The sequence below is a fragment of the Varroa jacobsoni genome, unplaced genomic scaffold (genome assembly GCF_002532875.2).
Source record: "Varroa jacobsoni isolate VJ856 unplaced genomic scaffold, vjacob_1.0 scaffold_330, whole genome shotgun sequence".
In the NCBI taxonomy this organism is placed as follows: Eukaryota; Metazoa; Arthropoda; class Arachnida; order Mesostigmata; family Varroidae; genus Varroa; species Varroa jacobsoni.
This window is the reverse complement of record NW_019213232.1, coordinates 552,308-571,637: the sequence shown is the minus strand read 5'-3', so window position 1 is coordinate 571,637 and position 19,330 is coordinate 552,308. Positions and strand designations below refer to the sequence as shown.

At 38.2% G+C, this 19,330-nt stretch overlaps 2 protein-coding genes across 4 annotated transcripts; one reads left to right on the top strand and one right to left on the bottom strand.

Annotated features, from left to right (window-relative positions):
- Positions 1-2,454: 2,454 nt before the first annotated feature.
- Positions 2,455-7,618, top strand: LOC111259410 (uncharacterized). The gene is made up of 4 exons (XM_022831403.2): positions 2,455-2,801; positions 5,131-5,323; positions 5,514-5,718; positions 6,095-7,618. The coding sequence occupies exons 1-4, from the start codon at positions 2,720-2,722 to the stop codon at positions 6,722-6,724; spliced, it is 1,110 nt and encodes a 369-aa protein (XP_022687138.1). The 5' UTR covers positions 2,455-2,719; the 3' UTR covers positions 6,725-7,618.
- Positions 7,619-13,755: 6,137 nt separating this feature from the next.
- Positions 13,756-19,320, bottom strand: LOC111259431 (uncharacterized). Of its 3 annotated transcripts, XM_022831442.2 has the most exons (6): positions 18,796-19,320; positions 18,100-18,236; positions 17,614-17,748; positions 17,205-17,327; positions 16,197-16,515; positions 13,756-15,684 (listed from the first exon to the last, which is right to left on the bottom strand). In XM_022831442.2, the coding sequence occupies exons 4-6, from the start codon at positions 17,325-17,327 to the stop codon at positions 15,143-15,145; spliced, it is 984 nt and encodes a 327-aa protein (XP_022687177.1). In that variant the 5' UTR covers positions 17,614-17,748; positions 18,100-18,236; positions 18,796-19,320; the 3' UTR covers positions 13,756-15,142. The 3 variants fall into 3 exon arrangements, with proteins under 3 accessions (XP_022687177.1, XP_022687176.1, XP_022687178.1); XM_022831441.2 differs by lacking the exon at positions 18,100-18,236; XM_022831443.2 differs by lacking the exon at positions 18,100-18,236 and having other exon boundaries at positions 19,190-19,269.
- Between the last annotated feature and the right edge of the window lie 10 nt (positions 19,321-19,330).

Sequence of the window (19,330 nt, the reverse complement as noted above, 5' to 3'; positions counted from 1 at the left end):
AAACTCTCAAATGAGCAATATTACGAGAATAAAGGTTTTCGTTTAGAGAGGTAGGTGGGCTCTTTAATTACCAAGCTACGTTTTTCATTGTATCGTTTAAAGCTTAGGCATACATCTTATCGAATTGCAGAAGTACTTCTTTTGCCCCTTCTGTATGGCTCGATGGTGATGGATGCGTAAATCAAATGCATAATACCATTCATGCTTACATGAGCGTTCGAAGTTATGGCGGCACTGTATATAAATAATTGCTAACCTGCTTTCATTTGTCATTATTTACCCGCAATGAATTAACAAAGGACCAATTAGGGTTTCGCTTATGGCGCACCTGTATCTCCAGTGCTCGCTTGCTGGTTTCTCACGGCATTATTTCACGAGATGATTGACGAAAAAGATGCATCTCTTTCGATGCGTCTCTCAAGAGACGAAAGATAGAAATGTATCATTGTTTTTGTGACTTCTCATTTTGTGATCAAATTTACTGCTTGTAGATGAAGTTTCCTTATAATACTAGTGACATGTGTATTAGTCGATCATGTGATTTCTGTTAAAAAAAAAATGATGGATGTAGAGGGATTAAGTATCCAAATCACACGTGCATATTCGTAAAAAGGTTTTAGCTGAATCTATCAGATTAGCTAGCAGAATCTTAGTATTTAGGGTTTTTCACTTGTTTCTCTCATCCAAAAAAGTTTCTTATGGGTATATATATGATTTATTGGCGCGCAGAAAGGCTAACACAGGCGCATTCGTTGTGCGCTACAGCCAATTTGTTTTTGTTTACTTTGCGAAATCGATCGACCTGATAGTTTCAGCACCCCACCGCCCGATAGTTATCGACTAAATAAACGATTTTCACTTTGCTCTTCACTAGTGGGCAGAAAAATTCACAGATTGGGCGGTGTTCGGAAGAAAATTTTCCCAGAAATTTAACCTATGGTCTTTGTTTGATTTCGTTTAGTAGAAATTTGTGGCCCGGAATTTTTCAGAGGTTGTATGATTGTGTATATCTAACACTATGGCTGAGTTCCATAATCTCACCAAGACGATTAATCTATGACCAGTCGTATATGATGTACTTCGTTGATTTTTTTTATGACTAGAGGCATCTTACTATATTGTTTAAAAAACTCATTTATATTAGGCTTTTAATTTTCGATAATGACATTGATATACATTTTAATGGATGATCAAAGTAACAGTCCTTTTTTAATGTAGCAATGAACTTGCCATGAAAAAATATCAACTCACTACGAGTGTAGAGTTTTATTTTACTTTTAATCCTTAGGTAGCTTAACCTTAAGTAATCGATTCCACTTTGGGGTTCTTCCTAAAACCCACCACTGTGTTAAGTCATTTTGTATAGATGTACGTTGATAACACTCTAAGCACAGCTTGTTCTCTTTTATTTCATGTCAAAGGTTTATTTCGATAGCCAAAGGCTAAGCATATGTATGACTGAGTTTCCGTTCCTTCATCTTTCTAGATCAGCCTCGGGTTACTTAAAGTAATCTCATACGTAGACATGTTTAGAAATGATCCCGTAGCTGATGGTGCGCTTTAGTGACACGAAGAAAAAAACTATATTATCTTCATCAGTCTATTAGTCCGTCGGTGAGATTATCGAAAATGCTTTTGTCCTAGATGTGTATTCCTTAAGTAGAGCCAGTAACGTGTCTTTTTCCAGCTGACGATATTCTGTTAGAGATTCTCGTGTGTAGAATGCGCAGCGTAATCACTTTTATTAAATTTATTTCGTCTACTAAATATACCTCCTGCCAATCGTTCATTGAGAGGAGGTATATTTAAGAAGGTTGTCCCTTATCTGGGTATCCTTACTCCTGTCTCCGACCTCACTCTTATTATCGAACAGAATACTACCTGCAAACCTATTCTAAAACAGTGTTTTTTTACGACATATGATTCACGTATAGCAAAATAAACTTATACGGTCTAAACTGCACAAGTGATACAGTTGTCTCTTATCATTTGCGAGTTCGATACACAGAGGCTACGAGTCAATAAGAAGGGCCCGATGGTAGTACAATTCAATGAGTTATTTTTCTCTACAATATAGTTACTGTATCGCGCTGCACTATAATTGGCGTCGTTAGCGGGTAGCAAGACCTAGCTAGCTGGCGAACTGTCTTTCGTCCGTCAATAATAAAAACAAACGTGTTCTCTCGGGTATTGCAATAACTGCTACTGCTAGCGATGCTCTACCAGCTACAGTAGTTTCTCGGTTTTTCGCTGTCCCCTCGTTTTCCCTCTCTCGGCGCCAATCGCTGCTACTGCCGCTCTGCTGCTGCCGTTGATGGTGGTGCCGCTGTTGTTGTTATCGTTGAAGGCTGCCTGTCTGTGGCGTGGCTGTGGCAAGGCACCGCACAGCACCGAGGGCGCCACCCGCTTATAGCTGCTGCTGCTGCTGAGAAGTATAAAAGAGAAACCCTCTCTAAAAAACATTTAGCGGTTGTAAGCTGTAACGATCTATGAATCTGTTGAATTGTAAGCGTTTACGTAGTCGAGCAGTTTAGCGCACTGGAAGTCACTATAGAAGTGCGTCCTCAACTAACGAGAAGGTATCGTCTTACGCGAAGAAAGAAAATTCGATCGAGGCGTTGCTATAGGAATGATCAAGAGCTAGAGTGGTGTTGATCGTAATATTGGTTCAAGACACGCTGGTTCATTGTGACACGGGATTCAAGGAATACATTACAAAATGAGACTGTTGATTGTACTGTTTCTGTTATCGGTGTTGTGTGGTGTTAGAGCCCTTGAACGGGAGCAGGAGGCCGGAGGCGGTAAGTTGAAATGATCGTACGGTGAGCTTTTCTTCTCAGACAGTGTGAGGCCTCTTGTTATAGCAACTGATTACTGATATCGAAATTTCAAATTGGATCATTTATATCAAACAACATACGTATGTAGCCAGTTAGTCCAAGAAAGCTTGGATTCTACGTGACAAAAGATACCAGCATCGAAGATATAAGCACTTGACTTTCATGTCGTGTATATAACACATATAGATTCTATTTTGTGAACTGAAGATTGAAGCGAAGCTAATTGCTATAAACAGAAAGACGAACAAACGTTTCGCGTATCATTTTTCCCGTAGGTTTCTTATAGAACTGCAGGTGATGAAAGTTGCAAGTAAGGCAATAGGGTAATCGCAAATCTGAAATAGTGTAACAGTTTAAAATTATTCAAACTTATACAGCTAAAGGCAAGAGGCCAAAATAGACATTTTATATCTTCTATGTAAAGAATATAAAACTTCATTACTTGAGGGAACATTTTTGGCGCTTTTCGAGAAAAAGGATTTTGCATGGAAAAAATTGTCTCTGTTGTACGTCAGTTCTAGCTTTTTTAGCTTCTATTTCTGCGAATCGCATAGCGTTTGTCCTGGAGTGCAATGACGAAGATTTCTAACGATTCTAATGACCATTTTCGTATTAGCCGGTGATTTAACTGTTGTCTTTAAAAGTGCCGAAATTTATCAACTCCATCAGACTAAACTCAATAACATGCAGAATGTTGAGTGCATTTTCGTTTCTCAGGCAGTCGGTGAATACATATGGGTTATGCTTCATTATAAATTCTACCTTCTGAAGGCTATGATCTATTTAACAACGTTTCTTCATAAATACCTCGGATAGAATGTGAACCTTCTGTTATTCCAGAAACGCTAGCTTCATACTGAAATGCAGGAATAAGACCTGCGAATGTGTACGTTCTGTGCCCCAGGGGCGTGGTTCGTTGTTTGAAAATTTGCCTCTATAACAGTGTAAGCGGCTGATAAACGTTACGAATATTGGATATTTTCTCAGAAAAGTATTGTTGCAAACGAGGCACATTAAGTTACGGCCCATTATGAAAAAAATGTATTAGCGGTCTCCTATAATAAGTCTTTGCTCTAACCGCAGATTTTTGCGTGGGTTGTTTATACCTATAGTGAGAAATATTTCACAAATGTGTGCGACCCTATAGGTTCCGAAATAAATCAAATATGGAACAATTCTCCACAGCTGCTTTTGGGGTCAGCGTTTGGTTTCAATGCCGGTTCTATTATTATCTATCGAGTTCCGCATAATCGAGGCGTCTAAACATATTTCGTTGGCATGCTAGCACGCTTTGGATAGAAAAAAAAAATCGGTCGAATCAGCTATCGGTAATTATAGTCGGTAAGCATGACCCGAATATGGATCATTCTTGTTGAAAGTATACCAAATTTCTAATAATCAGCAGACACTTGTTATACTTGATACCTACGACATAATTAGCTAAACTATTTGCAATATATGTATAATACACATATACACATACAAATATAAAGCAAGCTCAATAGTAACAGCCAAAAACATTTCCATGAGCAGTAAAACATCATGGGTTCTCGCACCAATCCACTGATATCCCCCCGATATCTGATTTGTAAGACAACTGATCAATATCTCGTCCGAGTGCTTTCCCGAACATCGTTGTGAGTACCAGTTTACTCCTTTTATCGGATCCGCCATGTCCTCTGATCGCAGATAGTTAACTGGCTTAATACGAGAGCTACCCTGAAACAGTTATACATCTATGGCGGTAGTGCGTAGCTGTCATAGCTGACCAACGTTGGTTTGTGCCGTTATCTTTTTTGTCGCTTCCCTGTTTGTCGACTGGCTAAGACGTGGTGCCATTTTTCGATTATGCTTTTGACTTCCCGTGAACACTCTTTCTGACAAGAGCTGACCAGTATCCAAGGCCACGTTCAAGCCTGCAAATGAGTGGCATACGAGTCCAACCACGGAAAAATATTGCTCTTCACAAGAGCACCATTGCCGTTTCGAGTCGTTACAAGCGACGGGAGCATGCCCGTGTAAGTAACGAGTCTCGATAATAGAAGAAAATTACTAATAGGTGTTAATGTTCATGTCTTATAGAACGTTACTGAGAGCCTCACAAAGTATGTACAAGTATTCGTTTTTATTGAATTGCCAAAGCGTTCCGGTGCTGAAGGACATGGGTAAGCAGTAGGGCCTATTAGCATAGGGTCATAAAAATTAACAGCTAATGCTCCAGCTAATATCATCCAATATCTGTAATGGCCGACTCTAACCTTCCTAACCCGGTTCAATTACTCGTTTCCAGTTGAGGATGCCTCGGAGCGAACCACACAGATACCAGTCGTTGACCTTCAACCTAAAGGAGATAAAAATGACTCAGATTCGGACGAAGATGGTGATACTTCTGGACTTGCGAAGTGTTCGTCGTATGTTTGTCGGGTGAAGTGCCAAATTAACGGCTGTATCCGTTCGCAATGCCTCGACGACAATCGTTGCAGGTACATAATATAACACAATATGAATTATTGGTTTGCAGCCTTTCAAAGTTTTTTCCGAGGTGTTAAAGGTAACCAGTATTAACGCTAGCAGAAAAAGGTATGTTTTATAAAGATCGATTTTTCATGGTATACATGCATGACACACATATTTATCGGCTAATGGAATTTGTTTTTTTTTTTTTGTTCGCAGTTGCTATTGTCCACTTTTTAGGGATCCGTTTGACCAATTCTTCAAATCGATCCTTACTTCACACCTGGAGCCCGGCCTAACCGTTCGCAGACGACCAACCATTTTCTTTCCCTCTTTCGGACTTCCAGCCTTTGGTGGCCAAGACGACGATGGGCTCATCGATTTCCGTAAGTTATTCGAAGAAGCGGCCAATTCCGGAAGCGGGGTACGTACATACGGATTTTTTTAGTTTTGTTATATCTAAGCATGAACCCGTAGACAGGCAACATTAAACAGTGTGGAGAAAGAATCAAATCAACTTTGGAAAACGGACCTTGGTGTACCTAACTAGAACATGTTTCATACCTTGAAGCAACATTATACTGCTTTTAAATAGTAAAGCTAAAGGTCAAGCACAAAATACTTTTCCTGTGACGTTTACAAATGTTCTATAGTGCATGGCTCTGCGATGTGGCCATTTCGTCAAAATTCATAGCACAAAAAATTAAGCTACCTACCGCAATTAATATGTTCAAAAAATAATTTATACACGTTTTAATCGTGTTCCGTTTAATTGCGTCGTTTTTTCTATTCGACCATAGCATGCAAAAGTCTATCGTACAATGCAGCAGACCTGCCGCCTTCCTGATGACTGCTCGGCCGCTTGCACGAACTGCACGCAGACCACGTGCGACGAAAAGCTGTGTCGTTGTAGCCAGTGCACTCGTGAAGGCGTCGAATCTCGCTCGACGAACGTGCTTCATACATGCCGCAGTGCACATAACTGCGCCGAGCACTGCAAGGGCTGCGTGGTCACCTCTTGCCGTTATGGCGTCTGCGAATGTAGTCAGTGCTCGGTAGAGACAGATACACCGACCACTTCCGAAGTTGAGAGCGGTGAATCCGCCGTGTCGAACACTACCCAGCCAGCTCTAACAACAGTCGCCCCCAACGGTGACGAAGTAACGACGCCCGTTGTCACCACGGAAATCCTCACGGTCCGAACCAATGAAACGCTTTCTGCGGCCGAAACTGGCCATTTGGGCAAGTGCATACCGAAACGATGCAACCACTCGTGCTGGGAACGCCAATGCACGAAATGGAAATGCGACGCAGATCGCTGTGTTTGTGACGGCTGTCCTGAAGAGGTGTCCGTCGTTGTGAAGAACGTCGAAGGCAAACCCGAAAAACTTCAAGAGGACAACAACACCAAATATGAAATTATATTCTAGATTTTGTCATACCCGAATTCGAAATCATTAATCCTTCAGATACTTGAAGGCTATTCGAAAACTAGAGATGACTGTCGGGTCAGCATATTTGAAAAGGTAGAATTAAGAATACTAATTTGGGTTGACTAGGGAAGTCAGGCAAGATAGAAGGGACAAGGCAAAATATTGAGACCAAGAATCAGCGCAGAAGGACAGCTGGAAAATAGAACTCTATGTTACTATGCAAAAATATATAAAAGTGATGGTATTGGTGTACATCAATACTGATCTCGAAGTTACTTCAGAAAAGTTCTAGTTCTTTTGGTACACACACACACACTCACGTACGTACGATTCTGATTGATAATCGAATGAATATCAGTCAAATAAGTCAGTTCTTTTTCACCTTTAAATAGATTAAATGACGTGACCATGAGGGATATACATATATCGATAAAATTAAAGATACAGTTTATAGAAGAAAAACTAAACTAACAATACAACATGTAAGAGCTTAGAAGCCAGACTGTAGCACCCAGCTCCATGGCGGAATCATTGTGTACCATGTACATTCATAAGAAAACAAAGGCGTTGACAAAGGCTACTTTCGCATATTTTTCCTTAGAGCACTTTCAAATACGTAGAACATATATTCTTATATTCTTCCCATTGTCTGCTTTGCAATAGTTGGTTGGCGTCCATATTTCAAAGGATATGGACTTTGTCGCCCATTGCTACATATTAGCTGTAATAATCGAAAACGGTGGTATTTAGACACAGAGGATAGTAATATTGATGTCTGGGTCTCATATTTCTATATTGCCAAAGTACAGTATATTGAAGAACGTTTACTAAATTGAGACCTACTAGCACACGTAACAACGTTGATAAATAAACTACGTACGTTTAAAATGAGGCGTATTGTATTAAATATGGGTAGGTAATATAAGAAAATGAGATTAAGGTTTGGCTTCGCTTGTTAGCTATTTATGGAGTCTATTTTATATTCAAATGGTTTTTGAAAAGGCGAAAAGCCATTGTAAATATTAAAATATAAAATATAAATGTATAGAAATTGTTCTACTCTGAGCCATTGAGCACAGATGTTTCACGCTATCAAGAAAAAAATTTAATAATATCCGTTTTAGTACAGCAACATGCTACTGAAAGCATACTTTAGACACCTAAAGAATTCATTTGAGCTTTATTTCTCCCCACTTGTAATTGGAAGTGCTTCTGGCCAAGAACACGGTAATCTACGATGACTGAAACCTTTCTAGAGCACAACGTTCTTCCAACAGGCTACGCTGTAGTGGTTTGTGTTACGGTAAAGAGCAAACATAATTTTTCTGGTAACACTGCAAATAACTGTTAGAATGGGGGTATGTTGTTTCTTTTTTGACAACCCTTGAGGCTGTACTATATAATAGCAATGTTTATTTATTTTTATTAATTATATATATATAATTTCAGTTTCCTAAACATTTATTAAAACCTTCTCGTGGCTCGCCTTTAGCGAACACTAATTCGCACGTATTTGAAAACAAATACTTCGAAAAGATGAAAATCTATTTAGGGTGGAGAGACATCAGTTAGGCTAAAAAGATAAGACACGATAGAAGTATGATGGCCGCTGATAGGGCCATGTCATCGTAGAAACAGTTGGTAAAAAATGTAGCTAGTTTTAAAGTACCTTATTATACTTCGGTAGTTTATAGTTAATTAATAACACTGTAAGCCAGTAAGTAATACAGCAAACTATTTATTTCGCTCAATGTGGATATTTCTATAGACATGTTGATTTGATTATTAACAGCACTAGTTCATGGCGATTTTAATATAAAACGTTCTACAGGCAAATACAGGTATTCTCTGTGAATGAGCGCGAACAATCATATTATTAGGCCTCTTAATGACTGAAGATCTGACGACTTGTGGATATAACATAAGTGTACCCAGGTTCACATGGACAAAACAAACACTTTCGCCTAGGTTCGTAAATTATATGCAAAAAAAACAGCATGTTCAGCAAGTAGAAATTTCACGGAGTAGATGTGAAATGTCCATCGACACAAGGTTATCCATAGATAATGTTAGCGAATCGGCAGTTACGCTCATGGGGTCTAGTGACGAGCTGTGTGATTAGAAAAAAATCACAAATGAAAGGTTTTCTTTCTGTAAATTTGGCATCGGTACGGTGAGTGCTCTGTAGGATAATGCTATTTCCAGGCACTGTACAAAGAGAGCTCGCTTATGTCAGTGCAGTGATGTTCCATAGGAAAGGATCAAGAAAGTTATAGTAACCGTTTACCGGATGAAGTTTTACTATGTCCTACCTGTATTGACGCTATAATCGATGCCATAAATTTTAATATTAAAATCTGTATAGGCCGTACATTGATATGAAGAAATTTAAAAAAAAATTAGCTGATCGTTGTAAGATAAGTCTATTTGTTTGGAAAATATTTTTTAGTTTAAGGCAAAGATAGAACAATAACGCAATGTTTCAGATGAGAGAAATAAAAAGTAGTACTGGGTGCTTACTAACTACTCATGTGTATGCGAAAGCTGAGAGGTCAGAACTTCATTTGGTTCGATTATCTGTTCAATTGGGCCATAGAAGATTAATGTTGGTCAGAATGAGTGGTCCCTTTCCATCCGTGCACTTTTAAAAAAAATATTCGCTTTTGACTATGACATTTAAATATGTCATTTGATTATACTTCTTCTTTACTCCTCTCAAGAAAACACCGGAACCGATAATTTCGATATATCGTTGCAAACGCCACAACTATGACCTTACTTTATAAATACATAATTAGAATGTGATTATTAATCAGTTACAGTTGCTCTTCGGCTGTCAAGTTCATTTGGTTGATTTCAATATAACAAAATTTTGTTTATGTTAAATGTGGCCTGACAATACACATGAATGAAGAAATTTAATATGATTCTCTGTGTAAGATAACAGAATCCCGCAAAAGATATTTACCAAAAAGGTGCTGCTAACTGCAAAGACGTACCAAGGTGCTCCAATGATGTACGCATTTTTTTTGTTTTCCGCAAAAGTGCTTGCTCTTTTGATCCTTGATTGAACTGGACGAATATGCAATATATGTTAAACCATCATAAATAGTTGAATGCTTTTTCAGATCTGGGTTTCTATGGAAGCAGCTGCTAAAATCCCTCCCGAAATATTTTAGCTCTTCATGGTTGGCAAAACAACAACAGTTAATTTGATTCACCTATACTTTATCCCAAGCTTGACCTGCATCGACACATCGCTCCTAAGAGTTTGACCAATAAAGACGTTTGCATGGCGCATACATCTCAAACGGAACTCTGCTTAATCATACATATTGACGAAAAAATAACATATCTGACTACAATGGTCGCTGCAATATGCAGCCACGCCTAGGCTAAATATTTACCAACACCAGCGGATGCACACATGAGCCACTATAAAAAAAAATTATGGGTCATTTATCCACAGTTGACTTCCCAACAGATTTTATTGTCTAAAAAAAATTTTGAATCAGTGTCTTGAAGACACTGGACTTACATAAATAACAGGTTAATAAGTATAGGCCGTTACAATATACTGCTTTTTAAATGTATTTCTATATTTAGATAACATTCGTTTAATCGTTAATTAACTGCTTGTTACACGTAAGAATTATCATATATCTCTGTTATTGCTTAATCACAATTTCTTGGTTTTGCAAACTGAATTAAAATAGGCTCTATGTGTACCTACCACGTATACATTATGTATAACGCAGTTGACATAGATTATGTGGGTTTGATATTTTTAATGAGCTCTATCATTCGATGTAGGGTGGAACTGCTTTCCGCTACGCCTTCATAGCTCCTGACAAATGTAACGAGTGAGGCTGCGTAATCTTCTCGGCCTAAGTAAGCTGTAATCTTCAGCCATCCTTTGTCAGAATCACGCTGTTGTTTTCATAGTAAATGAAAATTAATGAATGAACGTTGATGCGCTGTATTATCATTTTTGGGTTGTTGAAGCCCGGATATGCATCGAAGGCCATTTGATGATTGTCTATTGGTTTACTGACACATTCGCCGCTGTAAATAACACAAACCTTATGGTGTCATCTGCTCATCTTATGACGCGATAAATATATAACGGCTCTAAAAGAGCTTTGTTGTTTTGTATGAGAAATAATTTGTATGGCATATTTTGAAAATTCATTTTATCAAGAAATATGTTATTGATTTTTTTGGGTGTTTTAAGACGTGACTACCGGATTACTAAAATGATCTAATAAAACTGAATAATAGGAATAAATACTAAATAGTGGCTACTTTAAATACTCAGTTTTTTGGTAAAGTTTAAGAAGGGTTTGATTTGTTTTATCTTGTTTTTAGAGTAAAGAAAATCTCAGCATCAGAGTGCGTTTGCTTTACTGGTACTCGAACGATGGATGCCTTAACCATTTGGCAGATGCGCATGAGTTGTATGAAAAAAATTATGAACGATTTTAAAAATGGAGCTCCGTTTCTGCAGAAAAATACCGCTGAGGGGTATGTTGCAGTAGTCTGTAAACCATGACCAACGGTAGTACACTTTATGGCATTGTGTAACTCATTGTACTCGTTTTTGCATAACGTTGTAAGTACGGGAATCGCTAGCTTCCAGATGTTATTGTACCATCAAACCTGTATTGGTTAAAGTATTTTTCTTTTCCATTAGCCTTCTTGGCAATGTTCGGGTAAAAGCGAATGCCGAAAATGTGTTATATTTTGTCTCAAGAGAAGTCAATGACCAACACAGCGTTATTTTTTGCACATGCTGCTAAACCAAGGAGCGGTGGGAAATATGTATGGTGTATTAATTGTATAGTAGAAACTAGTTACGCACAGGCATTGAGACGTATTCACAGGTACATGGGCTTTCGTCGTGAAATCAATAATATTTGATTCTTTCTGCGGCCGGGATATTACAGCGCTACAGGCGAACCAATTCAGAGATGATGGTTGGGTTTATAAGTAATATATAGATAGACAAATTATCAGAAACAGATGGACTGCGATATCATATTTCGATATTATAAATAGCAGCACACTAGAGAAATGAAAAAAAAAGAAAAAACAAATCACTAAACCACGGTTACGTCATTGAAAAAATTATAAATTGATGTAATGGAAGATAAATTATATGGTGCAAATGCTATATAGGTCAATCCGCCATTAATCAACGTTCCTTTACTAAAAAATTATCAAGTTTTCGAACTTTTGAGGAGCACATCGGTCAGTAAGTTAGTGCAATTTGCTTAATCGGCTCCTTTTTTTTGACTATACTTCAGAGGTAAGGCTTTACGGGACTGCTAAGAATTGTTTACATTTCCCCATGCTCTTAATAAAAGATACAAAGATGACCACCCCTTTTTTTATTACAGTGTCGCTCATCTTGAAGCTACAATCTCAAATGCAAGCTGAAAAAAAGTTACTTTTCAGTATTACATGATAGTCGCTTACATGGTCATAATCCTACCTTGTGGGGCTGTGCAGATGAATGACTTTAATATCTTAAATTGATATTTTTTCGAAAATGAATGAAACTTGTATTTGTAGTACATCCACTTTGGCCACTCAACAAGAGAATCTCCGGATATTTTTTCCTGGTTCCTTGTTTTCAATGGTGGCATTAAGCGAGGTTTGACTGATAAAGCGGAAGTTTTTGGGTAATTAAGCAACGTACCATAGTATTTTTTTAACTAAATTTTCGATATCAATATAATAAATCAAAACGACCTATTAGTAGTTAAATCGCAAAGTGTACTTATGTACACATGTATACATGTTGAACGACGATATGATTGACATTCTATAAAATCAACTGGAAACGGATTTCAATTCATTTTTGGAAATATAACTAATAATAGGCAGGTATTAGCATATTATATGCTGCTGGATGATTGCCTGGGGAAGCATACAGGACCCTTAAGAAAAACGTAATTTAGATAAGGGAGGGTGCCACTCATCACGCCCTAACCTAAAATTAAGCTAAAATAATTCTACAGCAACTTATAAGTTTTCTTATTTAAAACAATCAATAATATTTTTTTCTAGGGACATGATGCTTAATAACTTGGTAAACCGTTTTGGAATCTTTGTTTTTGTTGATTGTGCGCTTACGGTGCAACTGTAACCGGGAGCGTTTGTTTGTCATTTTTATAATGTTCTCTTAATAATGCTTTAGTTATTGAAAATGTAGTTATGATTTAGTTTTTAAAGTTTTTAGTTAAAATTTAGTTTTTATTTAGCTAAAAATGCTTATCAAAGAAAATTTCATTTAAAAAAGTAACTTGCCATAATGGTTGGTATTAGTCATGTTCAACTTCATAACGCTTCAGTATTAAATAACACACAGGGCGACATTATTGCACCAGATCATGTTTATCTCAATTCTCTCTATCGCGTTTTATAATATCGGTTTTCTTATTGTTTTGCTACTTGAAATTTGTCCTCGTGCCTGCTGGTTTTAAGGACACGTTGTGATCTATATTCAAACCCTGGCATTTCGTTTCACGCTGAGAGCCAATCGTCTGATAAAAAGTCTAACGGACATAAAACTCGAAACAAAGTTATGTGTAAGTAACTCAATAAGATCTCAGTTTTACCTGCCAGGATAGATGATTCTATCATTATGTGTCTATCATAACTCTGCTTGAACCGATCTTAAAAATGAATACTTCGTTTAAAATTCTGGACACTAACTTAGGGTTTGGTTAATAATTCTTCGCAAAATTCAAAGTCTGACATATATATATATATATATATATATATATATAACATTTTTTATTTCAGCATATTTTAGAATACGCTTTAACTCATTTCATCGCAAAGTGCATTTGCAAATAAGAATAATATACAGTCTCTTAATATTTAGTCATTTATTGGGCGTACATGTCAATCGAGAAGTGCTATTGAAATGTCCGGTAGTTTTACAACACCTTTATAACATGTCCATCGTATTACAATAATAATTAATATTATATACGTTGCGAAATTTTAAGGACAAGACATTTTCAAAGATTATAGTCTTGTTTAATTTTATTTTGTTCTATTACGTGTGTACAAGTTATACAGTCCATACTTGGCTAACCTATCTTTGATATATATCGATCATGGACAAACCATGTAGCTTTTTCTTCTTAAATTAGCTTCTCCACAACTGCATTTTCTGTTTCTGATGATTGCGAGTGCTTTCGTTAGATTTTGTACTCGCTACACCGGTGTTTGATCAAGTTCTTTGCAGAAATCCGTCATCTACTTCGTACTGGCATACGTTATGTAATATCAAAACAATAAAACAGGCTTTTAGGTGCCGCGAACTGAGTAGGGAAAACACTCCGTGTAAATTCGTTATATTCATCTTTCTAAGTACGCTTTCTGAGGTCCGGACAATATTAATCTTTCCTAAATAAAGTTAGGGTGCTGTCGTAAATATTAATTTCAGCTGCAGTACTAAATTATTAAATACTCTAACACAATCAACAAGACCCATTTCTACGTATCACCTTGTTGTTATCTGTCGTTAACAGATTTTTGAAGCATATCCAATGCTTGTTATACATGGCGGTAGAGCCTTGTAAAAAATTCACAATACAATCCCACAAAAAATAGGCCTATTTCATATATATTGAAACCTAACCCAACTTTCCATATTTAGTATCAGTATCTGGATGTATGTTACTTACATAAATATTTATTAAGCTACTGTCAAACGACTGTCTGATACCAGTAGCCAAAAGCTCACACCAGAAACACAAAATGGCACACATTAATGGCTCCTTAGCTAACGTAAGGGCGGCATAGGGGGTTACATAGTTTTCTGCACCAACTCCTCCTCCCCCCGTCTTGCTCTTATCTTTTAATGAAGAAATACTTAGAGAAAGCAATAAGTGCACATATTATATAATCTATTTAGTTAAATTTTTTTATATTTACCGGTAGGCAGAACAATCCAGTTTGCAACGGTAACATAAGTATCAAACCGGTGTTATTCCGCCTGTCTGAACGAGTAACGGTATTTCTGCTTGGTCCTTTGTAATAGTTTTGTGAATTTTATCGCACGCATTTAAGGAATCCGCTCCAAGTTTCACTATTCATATATACATTTCACACGACCTCAGTCTACATATAAATGTCTATATTGTCATATACATAAATATATACAACTCGTCTTCGAGCATCCGCGAAGGAGCATTGCTCAATCACTCTTGATTTATCTGATGTACAGAATAATTGACTTCCATTCGGGTTGTTTCGTTTTCGCCAAAATTACGTAATTATAATTTGTATTGAACTAATTTCTAGTTTCTATCTGGTTCTGTCTACATTTGCGCTTAACTACTGCCAGCCACCTATCGTGATACATATAGGGTAAAATTGAACCACCGAACAAGCTAATTAGTTCTGCTCAGCGCTTGTCATTTCTCCAATATACTTGTTTGGCAGTTGGGAAAAGTACTGATTGAGGCATTGAGCATTCCCCGCCTCGGTTTCAGCTTCACCTCCTTCACCCCCGTCAGTGCCTTCGTCTTTCCCACCCTGGCCGCTGTGGAAACGTCCCCCCTCACCGCGGACCCGGTTCATGGCGTGACGGTGTCTCGATTCGTGCAAATACCGTCTTCGCTCCTTCGGTATCTTTCCTTGAGCTTCAAGTTTGGCCCGATCCTGTCGCCTCTTCAAAATACGATGGTACTGTTTAGCATTCACGTACAAAGGTTCTTCTTCACCTTCGGCAGCTGCCGTCACAACTGTGGCAGCTACTGTAGGCGTTGGAGGTGCCTGTTGGGCAGGTTGACATGAGGGTTGCGTTGCAGGTGCTGCATTCGTAACACCTGGTACCTGCGCTGTTTGGAGTTGCAGTGTGCCAGGGTTTATGGCTCCGCCTAGCTGTAAAGGTGCGCCAGCAGGAGCGCCTTGCGGAAGAACCATAACGATGTTTCCTTTTTTTTATAGCAAAAACAGAAAACAATTTGTGGACAACAATTAAATGTTTAAAGAAAGGGTACATATTAGCAAAAAGTGTTGCTGGTTCCAAAAATACATGAGCCCATTGAACTAACACCTGGCGTTCATGAGAGCCATTAGAGTAGGAAAAGCTAATCTGGTACACGGTAAGGTATCTGTGACTTTTAATTTTAGATTACTGAACTTCAAAAGGTATTTATTTTGAAAGAAAAAAAGTTTAGTTATCTTTTATTCATCAATCATTTATTTGATATTTTTTTAATTTGCAATAAAATTAAGCTATTTAATCTTTTTAAATACTTTTAATGGACAAATTATTTTTATAATAGCTACTCAAGAGTTCAGTTCAGTCAAGAATCAAAAAGTTACAATTTCGTTGTAGTAACATGAAATTGTAACCTTTTGTTTCTTTTGTCATAAGAATCGAATATAGAGCTATCCGTCAATACGATTATACTTTGGGAATGAATAGCCAAACGTTATATACCTGATGGTGAAGTCTGCAAGGCAATTGGTTGCCCAGCTTGAGCGGCGCCTGTGTGGGCTTGTCCACTCTGTTGAAGGATTTGTTGGATGAGTGAGGCAGGAAGCATATTAATGCCTCCAGCGCCACCTGTTCCATCAAGTCCACTGGTCACCGGTTGATACAGAACGGTTCCTCCGACTCCTCCAACGGTGGTTACACCTGCCGGTGCCCCAACTGTTCCGTCCGGAGCAGCTGTTCCGCCATTGGCGATGATAAGCGTGGGTTGTTGAGCTTGAGTTGTTGTAACTTGCTGCCCACCTGCAGAACTCACTGGAATCATCTGCAGCACCGCACAAACGGTAGACACAAGGCAAACGGGCGTTAAAATATTAAAATAACATCGTCAGAAGAATAAATAATAATGGTTAATTACAAAAGTAGCTATAATTCAAAGCCGACAACATAGAAATCTGTGATATGTATTTATCAGGTTGTTAACAAAGTAAGAGTCGCCTTTGTTTATTGATTCCCTTTCCAACTCTTTGTGTTGTCGTTGTACATTGTTGAAGAGCCATTTATCTGCTCTAAAAGGCTATTCTCACCGTTCCGGATAAAAAGATATTACCCTTGAGTTCAGGGTCCAAAAATGGTTTTCCTGGGTGCAAAAAAATCTCCTTCATGGAAGCATAAGTATTGCATGAGCCTTCATCTTTCAGCTATAGAGTCATCATCGTATGCATATAAAAATTTCTCGGCTACCTTTGCAGGGTTTCGACATCAACAAGACAAGGGTATGGCAAATTCTTTTTTGCTCCACGTTCATTTTTGAGTACATTCTTAGGACTTTTTAACGTACAAAAAAAATTTTTAGCGGCACGTGATACTTGACCACTAGCAAACAAAACAATCGAGTTAATAAACAAAAAGCTCATGACGTTCTTCACATTTTAATATATAGTGCGGACTAAAACGCAGACTATAATAGAAAGCGTGCTTTCGTTGTGCCCCTAGTTAACTCAGGGTACGTACCTGCACCTTGCCATTGGGTCCACTGATGAAGAATGTCTGCTGTCCTCCAGCAGAGCTTACCATTATAGGCTGTTGCTGCGCCAGTGATGCTGCCTGTACCTTGTGAGCTCCCAGCTCGCTCATCTGAGAAATCAAATATTAACATTGTTAAATAGTTGATAATAATAGAAACATAGAAAATAGAGCTCTTCTTCAAAACTAACAGTGGGGACAACACATGGCTATATGCTGGCTAATCTAATTACTAACGGAAGCGTTATAGGACCAGTAGTAAATAGACTGCCATATCTGTAAACACTTTTAAGGTTAACTTTTTGACTAAAAAGCGTAAATGCTCGCCGGACAAATGCAAACAAACAACTTTGTGCATGTATCCAAGAACAGCACGAAGACTAAGAATTATACGGACCTTGGTAGATCTCTTCTCCGGCAATCCGCTACAAAACAACGGCCGTGCCGATAGCCTCTGCTGAGCTGAACTGATTCCGCGCCACACAATGCGCCATAATAAACACTCACTATAGTCGACCTCGTTGCACAGTTCCTATGAACACAAACGGAAGGGCCGCAAGAATGACTCTACTGTGTAATCCAACGGACTGACCATGTCGACGAAATCAGATGTGTTTTCTAAGCTTTTCCTATTGTTTTGCCAGTTTGTATTATTGAACCGAAACTCGGTAATGACAATGAATTCGCATTTTTATTCACAGAACAACAATACAAGAATATTACGAAATTGTACAGGCTCTCGTATTCTATTGAATAGGGGAATTAATTCAGTTCCGCCTCTATTCCACAGTTCGGTATTTAACTACCCCCTAATAGCACGTTATACACTCTTCATAAAATAAAAAATAATATCATTCCAAATTCCAGTTTTGTTGCAACTCACGCCTAGGATTGAAAAGCCGATCCTTTACGCCGAGTTCTCTGATCTACTGTTTCACTTAGATGGGCCTGCTTAGCTTGCGTTTACAATAGACGTTCTACACTCGACTTGCGCATTCGGATCGGCAACCTGCTACCTGACTAGAGATGGTTACATCAAAACACTTATGTACACATTTGATAATAGAGCACACGACAGAATTACATTCGGTTCCACAGCTCACTGGTATTAACAAGTTTACGTTAAGTGGTGTTAATAGTCGATACGATTATATAACAATATTGCGCGTTCGAATTTAGGGGCAGACACTTTGTAAATGTTGTGTGCATTGTTCTTTGAATGCTAAGAAACGCACTTGAAGGCGATTATGCCAAAAAGGACGGCAGTAGTTAATAGAAAATCAACTAACGAAGTATATGGTGCCGCTCTTCTTCAAGTGTTAAATTTATTCGAATAAAGTTCTGGATTTTAGATAGATTCAAAAATTGTTGTCAGAGTAAACGTCGTTAGCACGTCTTGAAAATTACACATTATACCCCTAACTATAAAAATACATTATGGCGGACATGTTTCTACTTCCGGGTCGTTTTCTCCACAAAACAAAAAAACAGTTCTAATCCAACATATAATAAAAGAAGTTCTGAATGTGTGTTAGCTAGTTATGCTCAATAATAAGTTCATTTTTGCACACCAACTTACCTAAGCAGAAGACGTGGAGACACCCGCTCGGGCGCGCCTAACCACTTAACCCCTTCTGTTACTACTAGCTTGCGGAGTTCGGAACATCTTGCCAAAACTTGGTTATAACGAATTCATCATCACACTCAACTTCGACTTCTTTTTCCAGAAAAATGACCAAATTTTGCGCTAAAACGAACGTCCACTGTACTGTAATCGTACCACTTCACGTTTTACATCAACAGCACAGCCTGCAGTGAAAACCAACAACTGCAAAAACCACACATCAACCAGGATGGACAAATCGACACGGGCTAACACGACCATCGGAAAGCGATGGCAACGGCCAATAGCGAACAAAAGCGCTCAGCAGGGCCTCAAACGTGTAAGGACACAGCAAGAAAGGCGCTCTTACGGTTGGAAGTAACACAGATAGCCGCCACAAGCAGAGTAACTGGAGAGAACGAAGCAGTTAAGGACGCCGCCATTGCGTTTCCCAGCCACGTTCGTAAATTTCGTAGAGAGACTCGTTTCCACTCCAACAGAAAGCAGAAAG